Consider the following 23174-nt stretch of genomic DNA (forward strand, 5'->3'; position numbering starts at 1 on the left):
TAATAAATAATGTTTGACAAATCGTATTATGATTATTTAATGTAAGTAAAATTTACTGAAATGACAATTAATGTCCTTTTTTATATAAAATATTCTTTCTTATATATTTTTTTAAATATTGCATTTATGTTAAGCAATTATTAGCAATTTTTCGATTTTTACGTATAAATATAGAATTTAATTGACAAAAATAGAATTTTTATTTGTATTAATCTAATGAATATAATAAATAATTGATCTGAATAAAGTCCATGGTACAAGAGAATATTATAAGAATATTATAAGAATTTATTATAAGAATATTATAATAATATATTATAATAATATAACAATACTAATTTAATATATAGATATAATAATATAAGAAATATTATAATATGAGAGAATGTATTGGGTTGGCAACTAAGTGATTGCGGATTTTGTCAATACCACCCAATGGCAAATAGTTGCCAGCCCAATATTTCTTATTAACAGTTAAATGACTTATGGAATTTTATGTTATGAAACTGTAAAATCATAATCAGATACTTCCTAGTTTGTTTTGGTAATCAATGAAAAATATAGATTTGAAAATGATTATTATCAAAGAGGATATTTCTCTCACGAATGCTATTAATTAATGTATGTATTAAACAAATGGTGTTACTAGATTTATATTTAAGTTAATTTTAGTATTATTTAAAAATAAATAGTCAAAATATTATAAATAAAATTTTATTTTATCTTGTACTTGGTTAAATTGTAATTGGTCTTGTAATTGGTCAACCATTTAGACTTCATTTAGGATTGGTTCGTTTTGTAAATAACAGTTGATTATGAATTGATACGGTTTTTAAGCATTTTCTATTTTGCGTAAGAAAGTTATACTTTATATTATGAATTATATTGATTTCATAAATATAGCATTTTTAATGTAAACGCTTCTTAAATTACGGCTTAATTGTACATTATCTTGAAAATTAAGTTTAACCTTGAATTTACTTGGCATACCATATATGTTTCCTATTTTGTTTCTTGAAAATTTATGTTTGATAAAAAATGCTTGGTGTATTTTATCATAGCTTTTTATATATTAAATAAGATACTTTATAAAAATAAATTTCAAAATTAATACCAATTATTTGATATTTAAAAACCATATAAATTTTAACTAACTGTTAAAAATTACAATATAGATTTTAAAACAAACTACGTATTACAAAGGAAGAAGACATTAATAGTACATGAAATTTTCCGATTAGAAAAAAAAGAGAGAGGAGAAAAGACAAGAGAAATTGCATACCGAATTATAAATATCACATTAAATTTAAGCAGTTCCAGTTTCAGTGTATGTTTTTTGACATTTTCGTATGTGACATATAACGATATAACCAATAAATGACTATATGACTTAAAATAATTTAAGAGAAAAACAAAGTTGAATACAATGGATGAAAACGTACAAACATTACATGGGATTCATGGAAATTCCAATGTATCAAATGAAATAATTTATCATGCAGTATACATACCTGAAGAAAACATTGATTCTTCAATAGAGAACAGTATTAAAGGTAAATATATAAAAATAAAGAGTTATCTTGTTATTTTTTTATAATCTTGCAACTATTATTTGAATGAAGTAAATAATTTACATTTAATTATTATAGAAAATATTCGAGTTTATCAAGACAAAGCAGAAGCTTTAAAAGTAATTAAAGAATTTAAAACTGGTCGTCTGAAATCATTTAAAAAAAGATCAGAAGCTGAAGAGTATGCTCAAACTGGCTTTGAAAAATCAAATTATGTGAATAGTACCTTAATAAATGCAACTGTACCTGTAGTAGAAGAAAAATCAAATAATTTTAAAGCTCCACGATCTCAAGATCTGATATGTTTTAAAAAATTAATTAAAGATGGAGATTTATATGCTGTAAAAACTACAGTATGGGGAAATCCGCGTTACTTAATTGGTAGTGGAGATACACCTGCAATTCTGCAAGTAAGTTTATAATTTATAATCATGTTTAAGAAAGGTATAAATTATCTAATATGCATATATAATGCTATATTTTTTCATTATTACTTATTATAGGAAGGATGCCGTTATAATGCATTACATATTGCAGTTAGGGCAGACAGACCTGATATGTGTGAGTTAATATTAAACACTGTTGGAAACACAGACTTCATAAAGTTACTTTATGGTGATGAATGCAAGAGTTATGTGGATCGTGCACAAATTATGTTAGATTTATATTTAAACACACCTGACAAGGGATTAAATGAAACTCCATTACACTTTGCAGTCAAATTTGGTTTAAAAAATGTAGTTCGAATTCTTGTTTCATATCCATGTTGTATAAAGACATTACCAAATAAATATAAACAACTACCAATAGATGTACGTAATAAAATATTTAAAACTTTTCTATTATTGCTTTTGATTTATAATCTTTGTTATTTTCTATATATTTTTGTAATTACCACTATAATATATGTTAATTTAGTTTGTGTTAATATTACAGATAATTTGTACTAGAACATGTCAAGAAGATGAAGGATTAAAAAAAGAAATACGTTTGCTACTAGAAGATCAGTATTATGTACCTGTATTAAGATCAGATGATAATACATTACAACCTGTGATTGGGGAACCTTTCTCTCCTACTAATCTTTTGGTATGTTACAGTATTTCAATTTATATCGTATGTCTATAATATTTTATGTGGATAACATTTTTGTAGAGTTTAAATACCGATCCAATTAGTCCACGTTTAGAAGTACGTGCGTTTGCTGGACCAATGACAAAATCTCGGGCATTAGAATTTAGAAAAAAGTGGAAAACGCCACCGCGTCTTCGTATGACTCCTATTAAAAAAACTGATGATGAATCTAATGCTATAGATAGTCCCACTAATAATTTAGCTTTAAGATTACAAGATGTAGAAAAGGGACTTGAACGAGTTGGAAGGTATATTTCATAGTAAATTTTAAGATTTATCATAATCATTAAAGATTAAAAAAGAGAATTGCAACCCAATTTAATTTTTAGAGACTTGGCAGAAGAGTACCAAGTATCATGGAAGGAATATTGGCTATTTTTAAACGATTTTGCAGATTTTCGTACTAAGGAAGGTTTAATAAAACTTGAAAAATATTTAGAACATAAATTTCAGAATCAGTTACTTCATCATAACCAGGTACAACAAATATTCATTGAATTTTTAACACTGTTACGTCGGGCGACACTCTACCTAGACCAGGCCATACACCGCCTGGTCAATAGTCTTAAGGACCCATCATAAATCTCAGTAATTTGCCAGCTAAGGTCCTTCAGATCGAACAAATATCTTTGTTTCTAAATCATTTTCTGTAGATTATTGTCTAGCAAATTACTGAGATTTATAATGGGTCTTTAAGACGCAATAAGGATGAGCAGACATCTGGTTCCCATCTGGCCCGCGGTGTATGGCCTGGTCTAGGTTTTTTTTTTTATTTATTTACATTTTACAATTTGTCCAGTAGGACATTTGGTAAAATATTATAACTTAGTGGTATAATAATATAACATGTGGATGGCTACCCCCAGTGGGATGCCATCTTCGAATTTGATTGATTTATTTCTTTAGTGTGGTGAGTGTTTGTATGTTAGGTTATGTCCTTTGTGAGATCTGTTGGGTGTTTCCTTTTTAATCTTCTTTTTATGTTTGATGCGCCGACCGTTTCCGCTGCCAGCCAGTTCGGGTGCGTTGCTATTCTTTCTCTGTACTTTCTTGCACATCTGTTAATCTCCTCCTTGACCGTTGGTATTCCCAGGTCTTTCTGAATGTCCTCGTTTCTAACGTACCATGGCGCGTTTGCTATTGTTCTGAGTATTTTAGATTGCATTGCCTCTATTTTGGTTATATGGCTCATTGCTGCTGTTCCCCATAGTGCTATTCCGTATGTCCAGATTGGTTTTATGACCATTTTATATATTTGGTCTAGGTAGAGTATCGCCCGATGTAACAAACATTCATTAAAAATTATTATACTTCTTACATAATTTTTTCACAGACATCAAATGAGAACCTAATTAATTCAAACGAAAATTTACAAACGAAATCGCAAATTGATGAAATAAATTACTTATATAATAAATTACAATCATGGTCATTGCTTACATCAAATGGTGAAGAACAAAATAATGTAGGTAAGTCTAGAATGCTTTATAATCAAAATTCATATTAAAGTATGCAATAAAAAGTATCTATAAATATGACGTTTTATTTTTTTCTTTAGATGAACTGGAATTTTTTACACCACCATCATCACCAAAATTAACGGTAGATAATTCAGATGATGAAATGCAAAATGCAGAGGAAGGACATGGGACATTTCTAGAAGGGTAAAATATCACATGAAAATAAATATTTTTTTAGCAAAATAACTATTTTATATAAACACATTATAATTGCTATACATATATATTTCCGTTATTTATTATTTTATAGGCCAGTGCCAACAAAGTTAGATCATGCTGTTTATAATGCAGTATCAACATCACTTAATTCCATTACATATCCAAACATATATCGTTGGCAACATGACATGCAACTTGCTATGAAGCGTGATTTACATAGGTATCGATCTTTTATCTTTCTATACTTGTAAGAAGTAACTAATATTATATTTTTTACAATAATATAATACAAATTATAATTTGTTATTTTTCTAATTACATAGGTATTAATTATTAATACAATCTAATTTGTTGTTATTTTCAGAAAAAATAGCATAAGGGGAATTAGAAGAAAATTGATTATGAATTTTTAGATATGTGAGATATCAAGATGTTAAACGATGTAAAAACTAAAACTATAAAAAATTTTTATATTACACACAATAAGAGTTATTTGTTAAATAACATTAATATACTTCAAAACTTATTTTAAGTGTACTAAAAAGCGATATATTTTCATAAAATTTTATATATGATTAAAATAATTTATGAAAATTTTATATATTGTTTTGTAAACTACCATTTATCGTTAAATTTATATATGTAAGGGCGTTATTATGTATATCTTTATATATAACGACATTAGTAATTACGTTACACATTTAATTTTTTAAATTTAATATTTATGCACGTACTTGCTATCAGTAATCTTTATTCACAATAATATTACATTTTTTCTTAACAGACCATATATGATCTTTCTTTCAAATGATATTATTATAACTTGCATACACTTTTCTTTTGTTTCATAATATATTTATACATACATATGTGAGTGTATGTGTGTATATATATATGCATATATCTATAATCCATACCAAATTATTAATTTAATCAAAGACTGACTGGAGCTGGTGGAGTTTGCTTCAATTGCAAAATAATTGAACGCATTCGAGAAACATCTTTTGAAGTGCGGGAAGATTTGGGATTAAAGTCGCAAAGTTTTGCAATGCGTTCCCATTCAGTTCCTGGTTCCACTTCATCAGCTTCTGCTACGAATTGTTTTTCTGCGTTCCTAGAGATAAATCCATTATATTACATAAGTTACAACGTATAAAAATTGAAATGCGACAATACTTGAACATTAAATGCACTAATGACATTGCAGTATATGTATTGAATAATTTTATTTTCGTTTCTTACATATAATGTGTGCAGCGACGCAAACTCGAAATTTTTTCTGTAATTTTTATTCACATGAAAATATGCTTTTTGTTTCTTGTTTTCGTTTCTGATAAAATGTATCACGAAAGTTATAATCTACGTAACGAAAATTGATACAAATATTTCATATAATTCTATCTATGAAATTGAAAATCGTAAATAAAGAGGAAACGTTTATATTTTTGTATCCGTTCTTAGATAAACAAGTTAGATAACTTTACCATACTTTAAATTATCATAAGAGATATGGTAATTTGATGTTATATAATGTATACATACAATATAGAAATGAATAATTCCTATAGTATTTATACGTTTGAAACATTTTAATATATTTGATAATGAAATTGTTAAAATTTAATTGTTGTAACATTTATGTCAAAATATAACGATATAAAAATTATAAAATATTATAATGTTTTAACATGTATCTTTATGATAATTTCTAATGTAATTAAAGTCAATAAATGTGTGGCTTACATATGATATGATTTGAAACAATGAGATCTCAAGTATAATTGCATCAAGCACAAAATATACGAATTATTACAAAAAAGCAGCTAACATATATGAAAATATTTCCGATACCATTCTGCAAGTTGCTTTATAAAGTGAATAAGCAAGCTATATTATACAGCAATGCAATGCAATTATACATGCAAAAAAATATAGTATAACTTACTTGGCAGATTCCCTAAGAAGCAGAATGAAAATAATATAATTGTATGTAGTACATATTTTAAATAAAATATTTATAATTTTATACAGAATAAGACTTTTAATTGCATCTACAGATATGCGATTAAAAGTTATATTTATAAAAAACATATTGAAAATATATAAAATAAAACAAAATTAAATAAATTAAAAGAGAGGGAGGAATGGCAATTTTAAATATTACCTGTTTGTAGTTTTTGTTTTACTAATAGCTTCTGCATGATGTTTATACCATTCTTCTAATTCTCTTCTTGCAGCTTCTTTCCATTCTTCCTTTTTCTTCTCTTCTTCTGCATCTAAATAAATTACATATAACAATAATTAAATATTAAAATTATGAATGTTATATAATGGAATCTAGCTAAAAGAAGATATTTACCTTTTTCTTCTAGTCTAGTTTTTTGTTCTTCTCTCCATTTTCGTATTTTTTCAGGTTCTTCCTTTACAGGTGGAGGCTTGGGAGCAGTTTCTAAAAATATTTTTAAAAATATAACATCCCATAATAAGTTATAAATGATTTAATAAAAAAGCAATAAAATATGGTTTACCTATTACTGGAGGTGCTTGTGTTTCAGAAGGTTGTCCAATTGCATCTATTATTTCAAAACTACCTTCAGCATCACCACCTGGGCCAACTTAAATTTTTAAAGTTTGGGATAATTAATTAGAATTACCCAAATAAAAATATATTTGTAATTTATAGTGATTTGTTTCATTATGTGTATATTAATATACAGTATAAAAATGAAACATTTTGTCGATATTAAATCAAATATTACAAAAGACAATAAAATGATAACTTTTCTTCTACTTATACATATATTGAATTTAACTACCATCTATATTAGATGCCATTGTAGGAGCAGACATAGCAACTGGTGGAATTTCATTTTCAAGCCCTGCCAACTGATCCTGTTCCCTTGCTACAAATTCTGCCACTGGATCTACTTCTTGCTCATTGACAAAGTTGTCACCAAATGCCATATCCATTTTGTCTAATAAGAATATCAAACAAATTGACAAACTTTGTATTAATATTTTTAAATATAAAAAAAACCCTATGAATATAAACTTTTATTTTATACAAAATTCTCATACATTTATTGTTTAACATTCAGTCAATCAATTTTATAAGAGACAAATATATATTACTGTTACTATTATATTAACTACTTATTATTATATTAACATTTTTCACTTTCATTTTATTTTAATACATTAACTTTCAAATCAATATAATATATATTACTCATTTTATAGGTTAAATTAAAATCCTATAAATAAATTTGTTTATCCATCAAAAAACATAAGTAAAAGTAACCTAAAAGCATGTATTTATTCATTTAAGATATGATTAAATTGTATAAAATCGAAAATATTGAGTATAATATGCGAAATAAAATGAGAATATTTATTTAATGATAAACGTAAGAAAATGTTGAATCAAATATTATACCTCAATAATATTATGGAATGTGTAATTTTTATCTCGGGAAACTCCCACAGTCTTTTCGTTTGATTTCTATTAAATATCAACTGCAAATTGTCAACGTCAATACTAGTTTAGAGCACAACGCACACATGCGCACAATTAAATATAATGGCTAAGCAAGAGAAATCAGTACTACCAACATCAATAATATGAAGAGAATATCTTTAAGAATACTCAAATGTTTTATGTATTTAAAAAAACACATGTCATAATATGTGAAATTAATAACATTGTTTATTTTATGAATAATATTAGTAATAACCTAATTCTTCTTGTCATAGCATATGAAAAAAAATATTCTACTAAAACACCTATTTCAAAGTTTCTTGTTTAAATTTGTCTAAACGTTTTAACATTGAATATTGCTATTTAACTATTAACTTCCTGCTTAATTTGCTTTCAAAGTTTGTAATTCAAAGTATGTATCATAACAATTTGATTTCGTCATGTCTTTTTAAAAACATTACACAATTATCGTATGAGATGTATCTTTATATATATCGTAAATATTATAATTAAAACATTCAATATTATAATCGAAATACAACAAAAAAACAAAATTATGTGTATATCCCTTTTTAATATGAACATTATAGACACGCATAGTGTATCAAACACTTGAATACTTTTGTTTTGCTCAGAGATCATGCATAAAATATGATATATATTTTTAATATTTAACGAAAGTATCCATATGAACATTCGTATAATGTATGTTTTAAAATGAAAATTTATCTGTAAATGTACGTGAATGTATAAACAGAAATGTCTTTAAAATAGCATGATCTATGAAATGTATGTACAATAGAAAGTGATTAATAACATTACTTTTGTTGGTTACACCATAAAAGATCGTAAATAAATAGCTATGTCAGAATCCTAAAAATAAACGAATGTTGTAATCATTTTAATACATAAACGCGTTTCCATCACAATGATGTATATTTTTAGTACAATGTGAATAATAAATACAGTTATTGTTTCTTACACTTCCTATTATTTTATGACAGATCACTGGCAACAAAATTTAGATATCATGTATGTAGAGCAAGTGTTCTGTTAACAATCGTCTAAAAAATGCATATAAAAATACAAATTCCTAAATAACATAATTTAGAGCTTCATTCGTTAATATAATGACGGAGCTCTAAAAACAGTTATTAAAATTTACCTACAACCTATAAAACGTATAGGTGGTGGTGGGATATGAAAAATAAAGTCAATATGCTTGTCTAGGCTAAACATAGTGACCATATGTTAATAGAAGTAACTCGTTCATTTCATTTGTGAAAGAATAGCTCAGTCTTGCCCTAATCCCCTCCTTGTCTTTCAAAACACGGGATTTACAACGGGAGGTTCGTTATCTCCAAATATGTATAGATTTTTAGATTTTTCTATTTCTGTGTAATGCCTATTAGGCATTTTCTTCTTCATCTTCAGAGCTCAGTGTAACATTATCAATACATCGTGGTAATAATAATGCTACATGTCCATATCTAAATAAAAATATATTAGACATAATGATAAAATCATTGATTTAAAGGATAAAAAGAAAAGAATTACTTTGAATATTAAATATCTAAACTTACTTGCTGCTTTTGTATTTTTCTTGGATGGCTTGTTGTAGAATATTTAATGCATTGCAAAAGGTTTTGTTCAAACACAAAATGCATTCTTTAAGATCCTTTAAGCTATACCCTGACGATAATTCTAACTCATGTGGCCACATCTCTTCTAACAATGTATGCCGTGCAAGTGCAATTGCAGATGCAGCTAAATGACTAGGTAAAAATTGGAGATATGGATCTCCCTCAAGCATTGATAATTCACAGAGATACTATAAAATTTTGTATGAAAATTAACATATATTGAGAACACAATGAGGAAATATATGTAATGTATTTACCATTGCTAAAAATTTAATTTTTTCAGAAAGGTTATTACTAATACAATATTCCATAAGGAAGGTAAGTGGTGTTGGAACAGTTAGATCAAAAGATAAAACCCTCAATATTAAATGCTCCATACGTAATACTTGTTTTTTCGTATATGTGTCATCTGTGATATATACAAATTCGCCTACATCAGGTGGATAAATCTCTTCGTATTTTCTAAATTATTAGTATAATATTATTTTTTGAAAAACTAAAGACTAGATATAATTAATTAAATAGATATATAAATAAGTGAAACTTACGCAGCAATAAACATAGCTGCTGTACCTACAAGTTGTAATTTTGCTCTTACAACGCTCATGTATGATAAAAAGCGATCTATATATGAAACAGCTAAATAAAGTGTTTCTGTCTGTAACCGATACTCTTCGGCAACTTCTACGAGCCAATCCACTAATATCGATCTCATTGAATATGTTATATCAGGTTGTTTCTTCATATAGCCTGGTTTTGGTCTATGCTGTGTCTAAAATAAAATATTTTATTAAAACAATATGTTAATATCTATTAATTACTCTAAATTTAGAAAAAAATTTTAGGTAAATACATACTTCTGCAGCACGTAAATAATTATATATATCAGCTCTATATTCATCTACATCAAAAAAATTCATTCTCAATTCTTTAATAGACTTTCTTCGTTTTTGATGGTTTTTCTTTGAGGAAGACAAATAAGAAATTGATTTTTCTAAAGACATTGGACTGCCTTGTGAAAAAATGACATCATTTTCTTTCTTTTTATTTATATCTTCAATAGCATTATAAAATGTTGGTAAATTTGAGACAGTCATAGGATTCACTTCTAACCTTGGCTTCTCTCTTTCTGGTTTCACATCTTCCTTCTCTTTTATTTCTTTCTTATCCTTTGTGTCTCTAAGTGCAACAGAAGTTTCTTCTTCTAACTTATCTTCATAGATTTTAAATGTAACTTCCTCCTTTTTCTCATCATAAATTTTAAAAGGTTCAAACTGTGTAGGTATAACAGCTTTTGTTTTTGGATACTTTTCATCCTTGTATATTTCCTACACAAAGTCAAACGAATATAATTACATATTTCACTATTAACATTGATAATAAATGATTTTAAGGTCATAAAAATGTTGTACAGCTTCAAAAATCACTTTCTACAGTTTGATTAATGTGTACTATAAAAATAATAAATATCGAGTTTTCCAGTGTAGAAAAACGCGGGAGGAAAGATTACGAAATGTATACATACTGGTTTCGTATTACGATTACAATTATTGTGAAGAACACCTAAAACTGCACGTTTTGTTGGCTGCAATGTTTGACTTTGAAGAGGCACGGAAATATTTTCTTTGCCGCGACGAACATCGCTAATTCGATTTTCTTGATCCTCGTGTACTCGAATCGTGGCCATTATTTAGTTCCAATTTTACACCAAATCTTTTATATATAACTCGATTCTTCTCCTTTTCTAAATTATTATTACTTTTTAAACACTATGCATGCCCACTTCTTGTTACAATTAAGAGTATTTACCGTCCATACATGGCAGATAAAATTTCGAAGCTCTAAGCAACCCAACAAACTTCAGTTGCCGTTTGATTTCAAACAAACGTAACTTCAACAGCTGGCGATACGTTAAAAGCGTTGCTCAAATAGACCAATGAGAAGAGCATGTCTCTTATAAATTGGAAATACACCAATCAGATAAATAACGTGTTAACTTGCGCCTTTAAAATTATCCTTGCTTATAGGCGGATATACACATTAATGTGCGATAAAAAAACTTTTTTGAATATAAAAATTTGTTATCTATACACATTTTTAAACGTATGAATTATCCTTAAATTTCTTAAGGCTTAGTTTCATCATATAATATAGCTATTTCAAGTGAATGTAGATAACTAAATGTAAAAGCCATACTTTAATGATTGATATTTGCATTTATTATCGTATTATGTAAAAAAGGAGATATAGTTTTTTATATAATTTATTTATAATGTATTTTAATTGATTGGCTAAAAATTGAATTGGTTAAAAAGTTGTACTGCTAAGAAAATTATTTAAATTGAAAAATGAAAATGGCAAAATTATTATATAGAAAAATGAAATAAATTATATGTATCGTATTTTTTCTAAATTCAATAATATATAAATTGTAAGTTAATTATGAAATAAGTATTATATGTTTATTTTTCTTCTAGTATAGTATAGATACTATTTACACTGAAAATGACAGTATAAAATAAGGAAATATAATCCTATTGAGAAGGGAATGTAAAAATAAGGAAATAATTGGTAAAATAATCAGCTAGCAAAATAAGTATTAATTATACAATATCAAATTTTTAAATTGTACAAAATATTTCAGATCAACTTTCTAATATCTTTTACTTTCAGATACCGGAACTTCAAATCGATTTATACATCTTGAAGTTTGTTGTTCGTGACTACTGAGAGCAAGCTCATCGGTACTGATTGCTATTTGCCGTATAAAAGGTTTATTTGCGTACAAGTTCGTAATGTTTTCACGATTTTCTCGACTACAACTAATACCGTAATTGGTTTTGCAATCAAAGTTAATTACGATAATATCGAGAAGTGTATAATATCGACATATATTACGTATTTCTCGTATAAACAGTGTGTGAAGTTAGAGTCTTAACCTCGTAAATAACGTTTCACATTCGACGGTATATCAATCATATACTGCTTAAAATTGTAAAAGTGATTGAAAAAGATTCACATCAAAGAAAATAATAATGAGTCCTTTAAATCGAGGACCTCTGCTAGGGCCAAGAGTCCCACCCGCTGGTATACGACCTCCACCACCTCCTAGATTTGGTGGTAGACTTCCACCTCCTGGTTTACCTCCAAGAATGCCACCACCTCCAATGAATCCAGTTTTTGGGCCAATAAGACAAAGATTACCACCACCACCACGACCAGTTGGAGTAAATCGACCAAGTGGACCAATGCCATTATTTGGTCCAAGAGTCAGAGGTATTGCTCCTATGGTTCCACCGATTAGTTTAAGAGGTGTAGGACCTAGAGGACCATTAATGAGGCCTTGGCATAGAAGAGCATTACCTCCTCAGATTTTATCTCATATGAGACCAAGATTTTCAGTTGGCAATGGCAATGCAAAAGGCAAAGCACTGAATAATGTAAAAAAAGTCAGTAAACTTGAAGTAAGTATGAAGTTTTTTAATCATCTTGATATTTGTAGAGTTGAGCAAATAATAATTCTATTACTTTGTCAAAACATGTAGTAATAACTGCATGAGAATGAAGGCATGAGCAATGAATTTATTTAATTTATTGATTATTATTTTTCTTATTTAAATATGATTTACTTGTATTTTAGTCTCAGTAGTATTATGAAGGAAATAATTATCTACTTTTTATTCTAAATTGTCTTTTGTATTTGAAGTGACTTATTTCAGATTGTGGTATTTAAATAAAATGGATTTATGAATCAATCTAAAATTAGTTATTATGAAACACATGAAGGAGAAAAGTTTATGTTTCTAGATATAATTATTAAAATTCTTCATTGCCTAATAATAGATTTTTGATAAAATTTAATGTATTGATTGACAATAAACAGCAACTTGTTTTATCATATACATGTATATGCTTTGATATCTAAAAAGAAATTAAGAATACAAATTTTGAAGTTATTTAAATTCTGACTAAAAGATATTATAATTATTTAGGAATTAGAACTAAAGAAACCATGGATGACTGATGAAATTCGAAGTGAAATACAAAAGAAAAATAAGTTGTATGCTAAAGCAAAAAAGAATAAAGATGCAAAAGAATGGGAAGAATTTAAGGATTTAAGAAACAAAGTAACAAGGATGATCAGAGATGCTAAAAATGATTATCTTGCAAAACATCCAGAACAGGTATTTTTTCCATTTAATTTTTGTACATATAGTATAAAATAATATTCTTTTCATAACTAACAATTTATTAAGGGAGATTAAACTATACTTTTTTGATTAATAGTTATTTCATATATCTTTTATTTAAAATATGTTATGTACAAATTATGTAAAAAGAAGAAGGTGTAATTTTTATATATAAAGTAGTAGCCCTACAATATAGGAAAAATTACAACAGTAACTAAGTTTGCAATTTTGATCATTTTATTTTCTGCATAATAAATTTTAAATTATTTTAATAAAGAAGAGTCAATATTTTATATATTTATAACTTGATATTTTGTGTACTATACATTTTCCTATAATGTTTATAGATATTATACTACGATTAAAAATACAACACCATTTACAGTTTCATATCTATAGAAAGATTTGTTATATACTTTTATACAATTCAAAAAGTTTGTGAAATATCAGTTACAGGATTGGTAATCTGTATGGCTATGTGGGATTCCAAGACTTTTGAGTTTCCAAGTCTTGAGACAATTCTGCACATTTCTAATAATCAGTAATTATTGTAAAAAATGAGTATAATACACTAACTTGTAGCACATCCTTTTTATATAGTTTTAACAATAGCTTTACTATTATTACTTATGTAATAAATATTTCATTATAATGAGAGGACAAAAGAGGTAGACCACCCTGTAGAAATAAGTAACAAGTAATTGTACATGCTTTCAATGCAATTAATATCTGTATTCTTCTACTATTTGTGAGTATTAACATAATAATCAAAGACTGTATTTGGTGTATCTTATATCATAGGTACAATAAAATTCCACTTCATTTGTTTTAGCAATTTGCACTAAGTATTTTTAAAACATTTCTTAAGATTTAAGGGTATTAATATAATATATAATATAAGGATTTAGATTTATTTGTTGTGAGATGATTTATATATGTATAGACATGCTAAACAGTTATAGTTATAATTTATAAATGTAAATACTTTTTTATAATATTCAAATCATTTACAAACCAACAATATTTAATTGCATTATAATAATTATATATGTAGATACATTTATTTCATTTATTTCATTTGTATTAATTGTTTTATTTAAAATAATATATTTGGGATTATAAAATATAATAAAAGTATTTTTACAAAAAGAAGATCCTAAAAAAATTACATTTGTCTAATAATAAATTTTTAATTTTGATAATAATACTACTAATATATTATTTATGTACAAGATAAATATTATTTGCATCATTTAATTGGCTCCTGTCATAGTTGACAAATTGCTTTGATTACAGGGTGGTCAAAAAACAGATGATAAGAATACGATCGAATCCGAGGGTGTTCAGAAAACTGAGAATGCGACTGAGCAATCAGAGCAAATGGAGCTAACGGAGGAGATGCAGCCTTCCAGCGAACAGGCACAGTCTTAAGCTTCAGGCTACTCCTCCATATAAACAATTGAACAGTTGAAATTACACAAGTATTCTGTTTTCAAACTTCAGAACGATTTGATTCTTTCTTATTTCAATGTGCAGTATATTGAGAACACTGCAGTTTAAATACTTGTATCATTTTTAATCACAAAATTTGTATTATTATCCGTTTTTTTGTCATTTGTAAAATATCATTTCTTTGCAATATAAGTTCATTCTTAGCATTTATATTATAAGTGTGTAATGTTAAACTATCATGCTAAAATATTTTGAGAAAGTAGAGTTTAATGATGAATAACATTTGAATAATAGATATTCTCTTATTTTTAGTAATACTTATAAAAACTAAACTGTTTTTTTTTCTTACATCATTAGTATATGCTTATATATAAATGTAAAATTTTGTATATTTCCTATACATATACTTTCATGTTAGAAGTATTAAATATCTAACCTTTTTTCACACCAATATATCTATATAAAAATCTGGCCTTTGTTAACTCTGTTATCATAAAGCTCTTTAATTGCTCTTTGGCCAGTATACAGTGCTGCAAGCTATAACATTCTTAATGGAAAATTTTGTGGAATCGCTAAAATATTCTCTGACATACAAATTTGATTCAGTATAAAATGTTTCTTAAGTATTTTCTTCATAGCTTGTGGCTCTGTATCAAGATATGACAATTTTTGTAATTGTTTGTTATTATGTGCCGTAGTATTGAATATTTTCATTTCAATAATACATGACTTCCACAAAATATAAATTCAGAACAAGATAAATTTGTAATTAAGATACGTATTGTAAGAATAAATCGTATTTCTATAAGTTCTAAATCTGGTGTCCCCAATTACTCTATAAACCACAAAAAGAATTCTAATATGCGTTCAATAATCGTTCTGAAATATGAAAATGACCTTTTAGATTTCATGCATCAAATAACTTTTATAAAAGTATTGTCTTCCTAAAATTTTGATCAATTACACGTTACATCATCGCATATAATAAAGATATACTTTGTTTAATTAATATTATGTGATAAGTAAAATTATTAGATCTACAATATTAGATATACTTTTACTTCAAAACAATTTAAAATAAGAATTTATTATATTGCTTAAAAGTTTTAATGAAGGACTTTTTATACTGCCAATCTAATTCTATATTTTAGGACTATAATATTTACATTTTTTACAAATTACTTTCTACTGCTATACATTTGTGGTAACCATAAAATATTTTTTTTTGTAACTATACACAAAATTTATCCTATGTTAATTGTTGATTTAAAATATGAGATATAAATGTGTGTTTATAATACTTATGTAAACTTAATAAGCGAATTTCTGAATACCCTGGAAAAGATTTTAAAATGTAAAGTGTAAGCAATAGTTGCATATAACAGCAATCATACAAATAATCATTATTTGTAATACATTTTTATATTTACTTATATACATATATCAAATATTCATTTTACTCAAATAATTATGAAAAAATACTTCTATAATCTTATAAATGTTACAGTATCGTTAATAATTCCTATTAATTTTTAATATCCTTTTCTACAAACTTTATATTGAGAATGTAGGTATGTGAATGTAGATATCTCAATTAAGAAATAATTTACATCATCTACTAATGTAAAACATCTTTGTAAGCAATTACTCTATGCATAACTTTATATCTAAATTATTCAAACTAAAAATCTATCATGTCCTAAACAAAAGAATTATTTTAAAAAATACAGCACTCTTTGAATTTCAAGTAAATATTCATGTATTATATGGTACCAAAACAAAAAATTATGAAACCATGGAATTAATGTATAAAACAGACATTGAAAGAAGTCAGCGAAGTCTCACATATTACTACTTTCATTAACAATTGTACCTCAAGAAGTATTTTTGCATTGAATTTGAATGTGAACAATGTATAAAAAATATTTGAAATAACCATTTTTAGGCTCATCTTTATCCAAGTGATGAAGAACCATATGATCAAAGAGATGAAAATTACATCAGTTCAGAGGATGATGAATTATTTTATTGTGAAATATGTGATAAAGATTTTTCATCAGAAGATGCTCTTTCTGAACACAAAACGGGACATAAACTTTGTGGTATTGATGGATGTACCTTCTCTGCTCATCCATTACTTATTGAAAAGCACATTATTATGCAACATAATACTGGTTTGTATCATAAAATAAAAAATGTATCAACTCCAGAAGAGATTGAGAAGTGGATAATGGAGCGAAAAAGGTAAGTTATAATAATTTTTAAAGTTGGTAATAATTAAGATAATTTGTATGATATTTAATAATATTGTAGGAGATATCCTACAAAAGCTAATGTTGAATTGCGAAAGGCAGAAGAAATGGAAAAGGTACAAAGAGGAGAAATAATTAAACAGAAACAAGAGGTTACTAAACGGAAAAGAAAAAATTTTGTACGTTCTAATAATCAAAAAACAGCAATAAAGAAGGAGCCTATCAAGATATCGAACAATTTTGTAGAACTGAAAGAGAAATACAGGGGTGTATATCAATTTTCTGGAACATGTGAGCATTCTATTATTGTGTTCATGTAATTTATATATATATATTTTAATATTCTTTTTTCGTTTTTAACATATTTATATGAATAATATTTGTAGTAAGCTTAAGAAATGAAAGTTTACAAACAGAAGATCAATCTAATAATGATATTAAAGATGACTACAAGGAAAATAATAATTATATTTCTGATGAAGAGGAAACATTAGTTGCATTACCAAAATTTACTATTGCTACTTGTAGTATACCCAATTTAGTAGCAGATTACAGAAGTGCTTCTGAGGAAAGTAGGTATATTTATATTAATTTATAATAAACTCATTATTCGTAATGGAGAAGTTATTATTTAATGTTCATATATATTTTATATATAAGTTCTATAAAATAATATTTGTAGGTGATGCACCTGAAGAAATACCACTTAAACAAATAAAATTAGATAATGACACAATAATAGAAGAAAGTAGTGCAATGAAAAAAATTGTTGATAAAAATAAAGTTGTTGGGAATAATTTGCAGTCAACAGATACAGTTCCTAAAATTTCTAAGATTAAACAGCCTATTACAGTAAAACGAAATTCAAATACAACGATAAATAAGAAACAACCATATACGTCCCAATTATTGCAAAAATTACTTTCAAGATCTATTCAACATGAGAGAAATTTAATTTGCCAATGTATAAAATATATAGTAGATAATAATTTTTTTGATTAAAATTTTGTAGTTTAATCCGTAATGTAGATATTTGTTAACTATCTTCCTTTATATCAAAATATATCTTTTATTAAAATAGAGCAAGGATAAATGAATATTATGATATATAATCATTTATTAAATTTTATAGGTTATATATTTACACCAATTAAGTTTTGAAAGAACGTTTTTTTTTCTTAAATTGTTTCTTCGGAATTTCTGAAGCATTATCATCTTCTCCTCCTCTCTTCTCACCACTTTTTATAGATATAAGATGCTTACTTTTCTTTCCTGAAAGTGCATCATTCCAATCAGTTTCTGTCCCTTTAATTGCATATTGTTCTAAGTCTTCTCTTTTCAATTTTTCCAATTCAGCTTTTTGTTTTGCTTTTAGTTCCTAAAATTAAATTTATATAATATAATAAATTTTATTATAGATATATTAAAAAATATTTAATATATTTGATATTGTAAAGAAAATAATCAAACCTTAGCTGCAGATTCTAATTCATCGTACAAACTTTGTCCATTGATGGGATTCAATTGCACTTTTTCATTATCAGTTTCCATTTTCATCATGGTGGTTTCAATAAAATTCTCTGCTATTCTATTAAGGCATTGTACAAATTTACGTATTGTACGATTGAATAAACCAAGTAGCTGTGTTGGTGGTAAATCTAATTCTTCGGCTAATTTATCAACAGTTTTGTGTTGCAAGCCTAATCCTAATAAAATTGCCTAAGAATAAAAATAGGAACATTAATAAATATCATAAAAAGTTATATTTAAATACAATTATTTCAATGTTATTAGAGACATTATAAACATCATAAATACCGATTGCACTGCCGATAAATTAGTATCACCCATCATGTTTAGAAAGTATGTACGTGCTAATGATGGCAATAAATCCATTATTAAATGATAGTCCGCCATATTATTACCATACATGGTTAAACGTTTTAGATCGTAAGATGTAAAATAAATATCTAATATATCTTTCGTCAATGCTAAAGAAAGTAATTATATATATTATAGAGACAAATATAAACATCAAGGCAAATATATCATTAGAAATGCACTAACTTGTAATCTCTGATGAAACCGATTTGTTAATCAATATACTTAAAGCCAATGAGGACGAATACATGTTAAATGATATAGACAACAGATTTATAAATCGTTTACGAAAGTCATTCCAGTATGCTTGTAGCCACTTAACATCTTGTTCAGAATTTATTTTGTACAACATAATACATGAATGTTCACCTGTAATATCATTTGTTGTTTGCCTAAAGAAAGAAAAAATAAATAATTACTTTTGTTTAATATATGATGTAATAATATTAATAAACATTAATGCTAACCTTAAATATACTGGTACAAAACTAGCTCGTTTCCAAAATTTTAAGAGGGGTTCAGTAACCCCAAAAGACACTCCAATATAATCCAAACTTTCTGGGCGTCTTTCGCTTAGTTTTAAAAGAAGTGGTGGCAGAGAAGCTCGAGGTTCTAAAAGATAATTAATATAAAATTAATAGGATAAATTAAAATTATATAATGCTTAGTATATAGTACAATAAATTTGTGCAGTTACCTAATCTTTCTTCTAACAAATTCACTTCTTCATCTTGAACTTTTGATATTTGTGTTGTGCATGTTTCTGGCAGTGTTTCGTTAATATTCAGTATTTTCATTTCGTAATATTGTTTCAATAATTCCAGTGCTCTAGCACCATATCCCATCTATATCAAAATATTTATTGAGTACAAATTACTTTCATTGATTTATATGATGATATACACTTACTCCCTGATATTCAGGATGTGTTGCAATGCGGACAATACGTGCTCCAGCCAATGCCGGAAAATCTTGATCTTGATATTGTTGTGCAATAGTCCATGGTATAAGATCACCAGCTGCTCTACGCCCTCGAACTAGTCCATCATTTATAGTATTTTTACTTACTTCACCTTCTAAGCAAATCTACACATTATAGAAATATTAGAACTACCAGAAGTATTGAAGTTACATTATATACATATTATATTATATTACTCACTTGAATAACCACTAATACCTCAGGTAACGTTTTCCTGTTTGAATCTATTGGACCCAAAAGACAAAATAAATGATGTGCTGGCGCATCAGACATCATTTGTAAATCATTTGGACTATTCTGAAACATTATTAGAAATTCTGTGTCTTTTCAAACTTTAAAGGAATGAAAGAATATATTTACCTTATAGTGCGAGGCGACATAAAGAGCTACTAATCTTTGCAAAAATAATTCAGATGCTTTGTGATAAGAAAATAAGGTATCTCTAAAAAAAGAATGTAATAATATGAAACACTAAACATTATACAAAATAATAATTATTGTTGAAAACTTAATTACCTATTTATGTAATATAACTGACACATATCAGGAGGTGGGCATCCAGATAATATAGGTGTATTTGTTGTAGCATTTAAACATAATAAATCGCACAGCCATTGCTCAACAGAATCTCCTGGTTTATAACGAATAGATTCCTCTAAAGTCAGTTCATGTAACTGCCTCCCAATAATAATCTTTTCATTTTGTTGTTTCTCGTGACTATTTGAGCCTATAGTTTGACTTCTTAGTTGTTGTAATAGTTTTAATGATAAAGATCTACCTGTTCCTTCATATCTATTAAAAATATATAAGTATAAGTTGTATATAAATATTACACCATGATTAAGAAGATAATTGAAACATAAGATATAATTACCCATTAATAGTTGATGCAAGAAATATTAAATAAGGACCAAGCATAGCTTTCACATAGGGGAGAGGTATTGCTGCAGCTTCATCAATTACAAGTAATTCAGCTTGACTTAATTTGTGGGCATCAGTAGGATGAATGTACTAAGAAAAATAGATTTCTTGTTAATTATATTTACATTATTATTTTGACAAATTGATCTTATATATCAAAAGTATACCTGAATTGTTTGCCTGTGATCTCGAAAGACATTTACACGTACAGTAGCTTTATTAAATTCAGGATTTGTAGATTGTACAAGTCCATAATCAAGATGTTCTTGATATCCTAATGCATCAAATCCTAAAAATATAAAATAAAATTTTACTATATTGAAATATGACATTACCTTTTAATATTTACCTTTAAAAACGAATTCAAATAGCGTATTCAAATTTTCTGGACTTGGACTTGAAATGTAGATGTTTGAATAACCAAATGTTATGGCACCAGCAACAGCTAAACCTAATGCTGCAGATTTTCCACGACCTCTGGCTGCAGTTAAGGAAACAGTGGATCTCAATGTTTTTTCTGATATGCATTCAATAAATTTAAGAAGTGCTTTTGCCTAAAAATATTAATATACATATTTACATAATATACATAAAAATAAAAATATACATATTTATTTATTTTATGTATTAAACCTGATCAATTGTCTTGCAACAATTAACAAGAGAAGAAATAGGTTGTGTATCTTTTAAACTTTCTTTCAATGCATCTAATTCTGATAAATTTTCAGAAGAGGTTGGTTTTTCTATGGATTCAATCTTTAAATTGTGTGATGATAATGGCAATACATTCAATTGATCATCAACAACTAAACATCTTTTACATGAAGCAAGAGATAATAAAAATCTTTCATTAAATCGACCAACAACATCCTAGAATTAGATAAAAAATATTAAGAAATTATTTAAGTTAAAATGTTATTAGTTTACAACTTACTTAAAACTATTGTTCAAATTAAACAAATCTATTTATAAACTAATAAAATAAAAATTAATGACATACCTTATGTGCTTCTGTACGAAATCTTTTATGCACATCCATATTCATAGTATATAATTGTTTTAAGGAGTTTATTGATTGTAAAAGAAATACTATAAGTCCTCCTCCTTCAATAGTTTCAATAGTTCGTGCTAATAAATTTGGTGTAATTGCTTCAAAATCCTAAGAAAAATTATTTTCTGTTAAAGTGATCATTTATGTCCAACTTAAATAAATGGAAATCTTACTTGTAAAACACACATGCCATATGTGTTCCCCAATATTTTATGTGTTTCATGATAATAACAATATCGTATATTAGTAGAAACAACAAATAATTCAAATGGGTCATCTTCATTCACATCCAATTTTCCTGATCTAACTTTCTTTTGTATGGATTTCATTCGCTTCTTTCTATGACTACTAAAGCCTAAATCTTTCTTATAACACCAAAGAACGGAAGGTCTAGCTTTTACAATAGTCTTTGATAACATATGATGTAGTAAAACAATCTAATAAAAAATTGTAATTTTAAAATTTTTAAAATTTATTAACACATATAAATTAACATAAATATATAACAGAAATTTAATTATACACTTATATATTTATTATTTACAAATTTAATGTATACTAACCTGATCTCGTGCTTTTTCACCAATAACAATAAACATTGTTCTATGTCCCGTAACAACACCATTTTCAATTAAAACACGAACACGATTATCTATCTTTTTTCGAACCATTTTGAGGATAAAATGCTTCTCTCTTGTCTAAATTTTATTCGAAAACGTGTACTACGCGCACAGTGTACGTTTAAATCACAATGCTCGTATCCATCTTATATCCTTAATGTTAACCCACATGTACAATAAATTGTCACTAGATATTTTTATGAAAACATTTAATTATTATAAAAAATAAATAGTGTAAAAATCATTAATTTTTATAGCTATACGATTTAATTATATCACAATAATACATAATACATTAAAATTGGATGAAAATTAAATAT

At 26.5% G+C, this 23174-nt stretch overlaps 5 protein-coding genes across 6 annotated transcripts; 2 read left to right on the forward strand and 3 right to left on the reverse strand.

Annotated features, from left to right (window-relative positions):
• Nucleotides 1-25: 25 nt before the first annotated feature.
• Nucleotides 26-4983, forward strand: Ankle2 (ankyrin repeat and LEM domain-containing protein 2). Its single transcript, XM_033345541.2, has 11 exons — nt 26-41; nt 1176-1553; nt 1650-1981; nt 2075-2383; nt 2508-2660; nt 2727-2953; nt 3035-3182; nt 4039-4174; nt 4264-4369; nt 4476-4604; nt 4749-4983. The coding sequence occupies exons 2-11, from the start codon at nt 1427-1429 to the stop codon at nt 4795-4797; spliced, it is 1716 nt and encodes a 571-aa protein (XP_033201432.1). The 5' UTR covers nt 26-41; nt 1176-1426; the 3' UTR covers nt 4798-4983.
• A 135-nt stretch (nt 4984-5118) lies between these two features.
• Clc (clathrin light chain) lies at nt 5119-7980 on the reverse strand. 2 transcript variants are annotated; one of them, XM_033345543.2, is made up of 7 exons: nt 7821-7980; nt 7201-7359; nt 6913-6999; nt 6744-6833; nt 6549-6660; nt 6330-6341; nt 5119-5498 (listed from the first exon to the last, which is right to left on the reverse strand). In XM_033345543.2, exons 2-7 carry the CDS (start codon nt 7352-7354, stop codon nt 5318-5320), a joined length of 636 nt encoding a protein of 211 aa, XP_033201434.1. In that variant the 5' UTR covers nt 7355-7359; nt 7821-7980; the 3' UTR covers nt 5119-5317. The 2 variants fall into 2 exon arrangements, with proteins under 2 accessions (XP_033201434.1, XP_033201435.1); XM_033345544.2 differs by lacking the exon at nt 6330-6341.
• Nucleotides 7981-8339: 359 nt separating this feature from the next.
• CycA (cyclin A) lies at nt 8340-11399 on the reverse strand. The gene is made up of 6 exons (XM_033345542.2): nt 11031-11399; nt 10363-10833; nt 10054-10277; nt 9763-9967; nt 9446-9693; nt 8340-9352 (listed from the first exon to the last, which is right to left on the reverse strand). The coding sequence occupies exons 1-6, from the start codon at nt 11190-11192 to the stop codon at nt 9271-9273; spliced, it is 1392 nt and encodes a 463-aa protein (XP_033201433.1). The 5' UTR covers nt 11193-11399; the 3' UTR covers nt 8340-9270.
• Nucleotides 11400-12209: 810 nt separating this feature from the next.
• LOC117163209 (FMR1-interacting protein NUFIP1) lies at nt 12210-18481 on the forward strand. The gene is made up of 6 exons (XM_033345275.2): nt 12210-12969; nt 13498-13689; nt 17093-17391; nt 17461-17690; nt 17786-17971; nt 18082-18481. The coding sequence occupies exons 1-6, from the start codon at nt 12541-12543 to the stop codon at nt 18399-18401; spliced, it is 1656 nt and encodes a 551-aa protein (XP_033201166.2). The 5' UTR covers nt 12210-12540; the 3' UTR covers nt 18402-18481.
• A 15-nt stretch (nt 18482-18496) lies between these two features.
• Nucleotides 18497-23020, reverse strand: l(1)G0020 (RNA cytidine acetyltransferase l(1)G0020). The gene is made up of 17 exons (XM_033345273.2): nt 22798-23020; nt 22408-22671; nt 22184-22342; nt 21817-22053; nt 21533-21737; nt 21351-21472; nt 21137-21273; nt 20779-21054; nt 20623-20704; nt 20443-20559; nt 20190-20366; nt 19978-20125; nt 19748-19892; nt 19467-19672; nt 19218-19390; nt 18870-19118; nt 18497-18777 (listed from the first exon to the last, which is right to left on the reverse strand). The coding sequence occupies exons 1-17, from the start codon at nt 22903-22905 to the stop codon at nt 18550-18552; spliced, it is 3033 nt and encodes a 1010-aa protein (XP_033201164.1). The 5' UTR covers nt 22906-23020; the 3' UTR covers nt 18497-18549.
• Between the last annotated feature and the right edge of the window lie 154 nt (nt 23021-23174).

The sequence above is a fragment of the Bombus vancouverensis genome, chromosome 2 (assembly GCF_051014615.1).
Source record: "Bombus vancouverensis nearcticus chromosome 2, iyBomVanc1_principal, whole genome shotgun sequence".
NCBI lineage: Eukaryota > Metazoa > Arthropoda > Insecta > Hymenoptera > Apidae > Bombus > Bombus vancouverensis.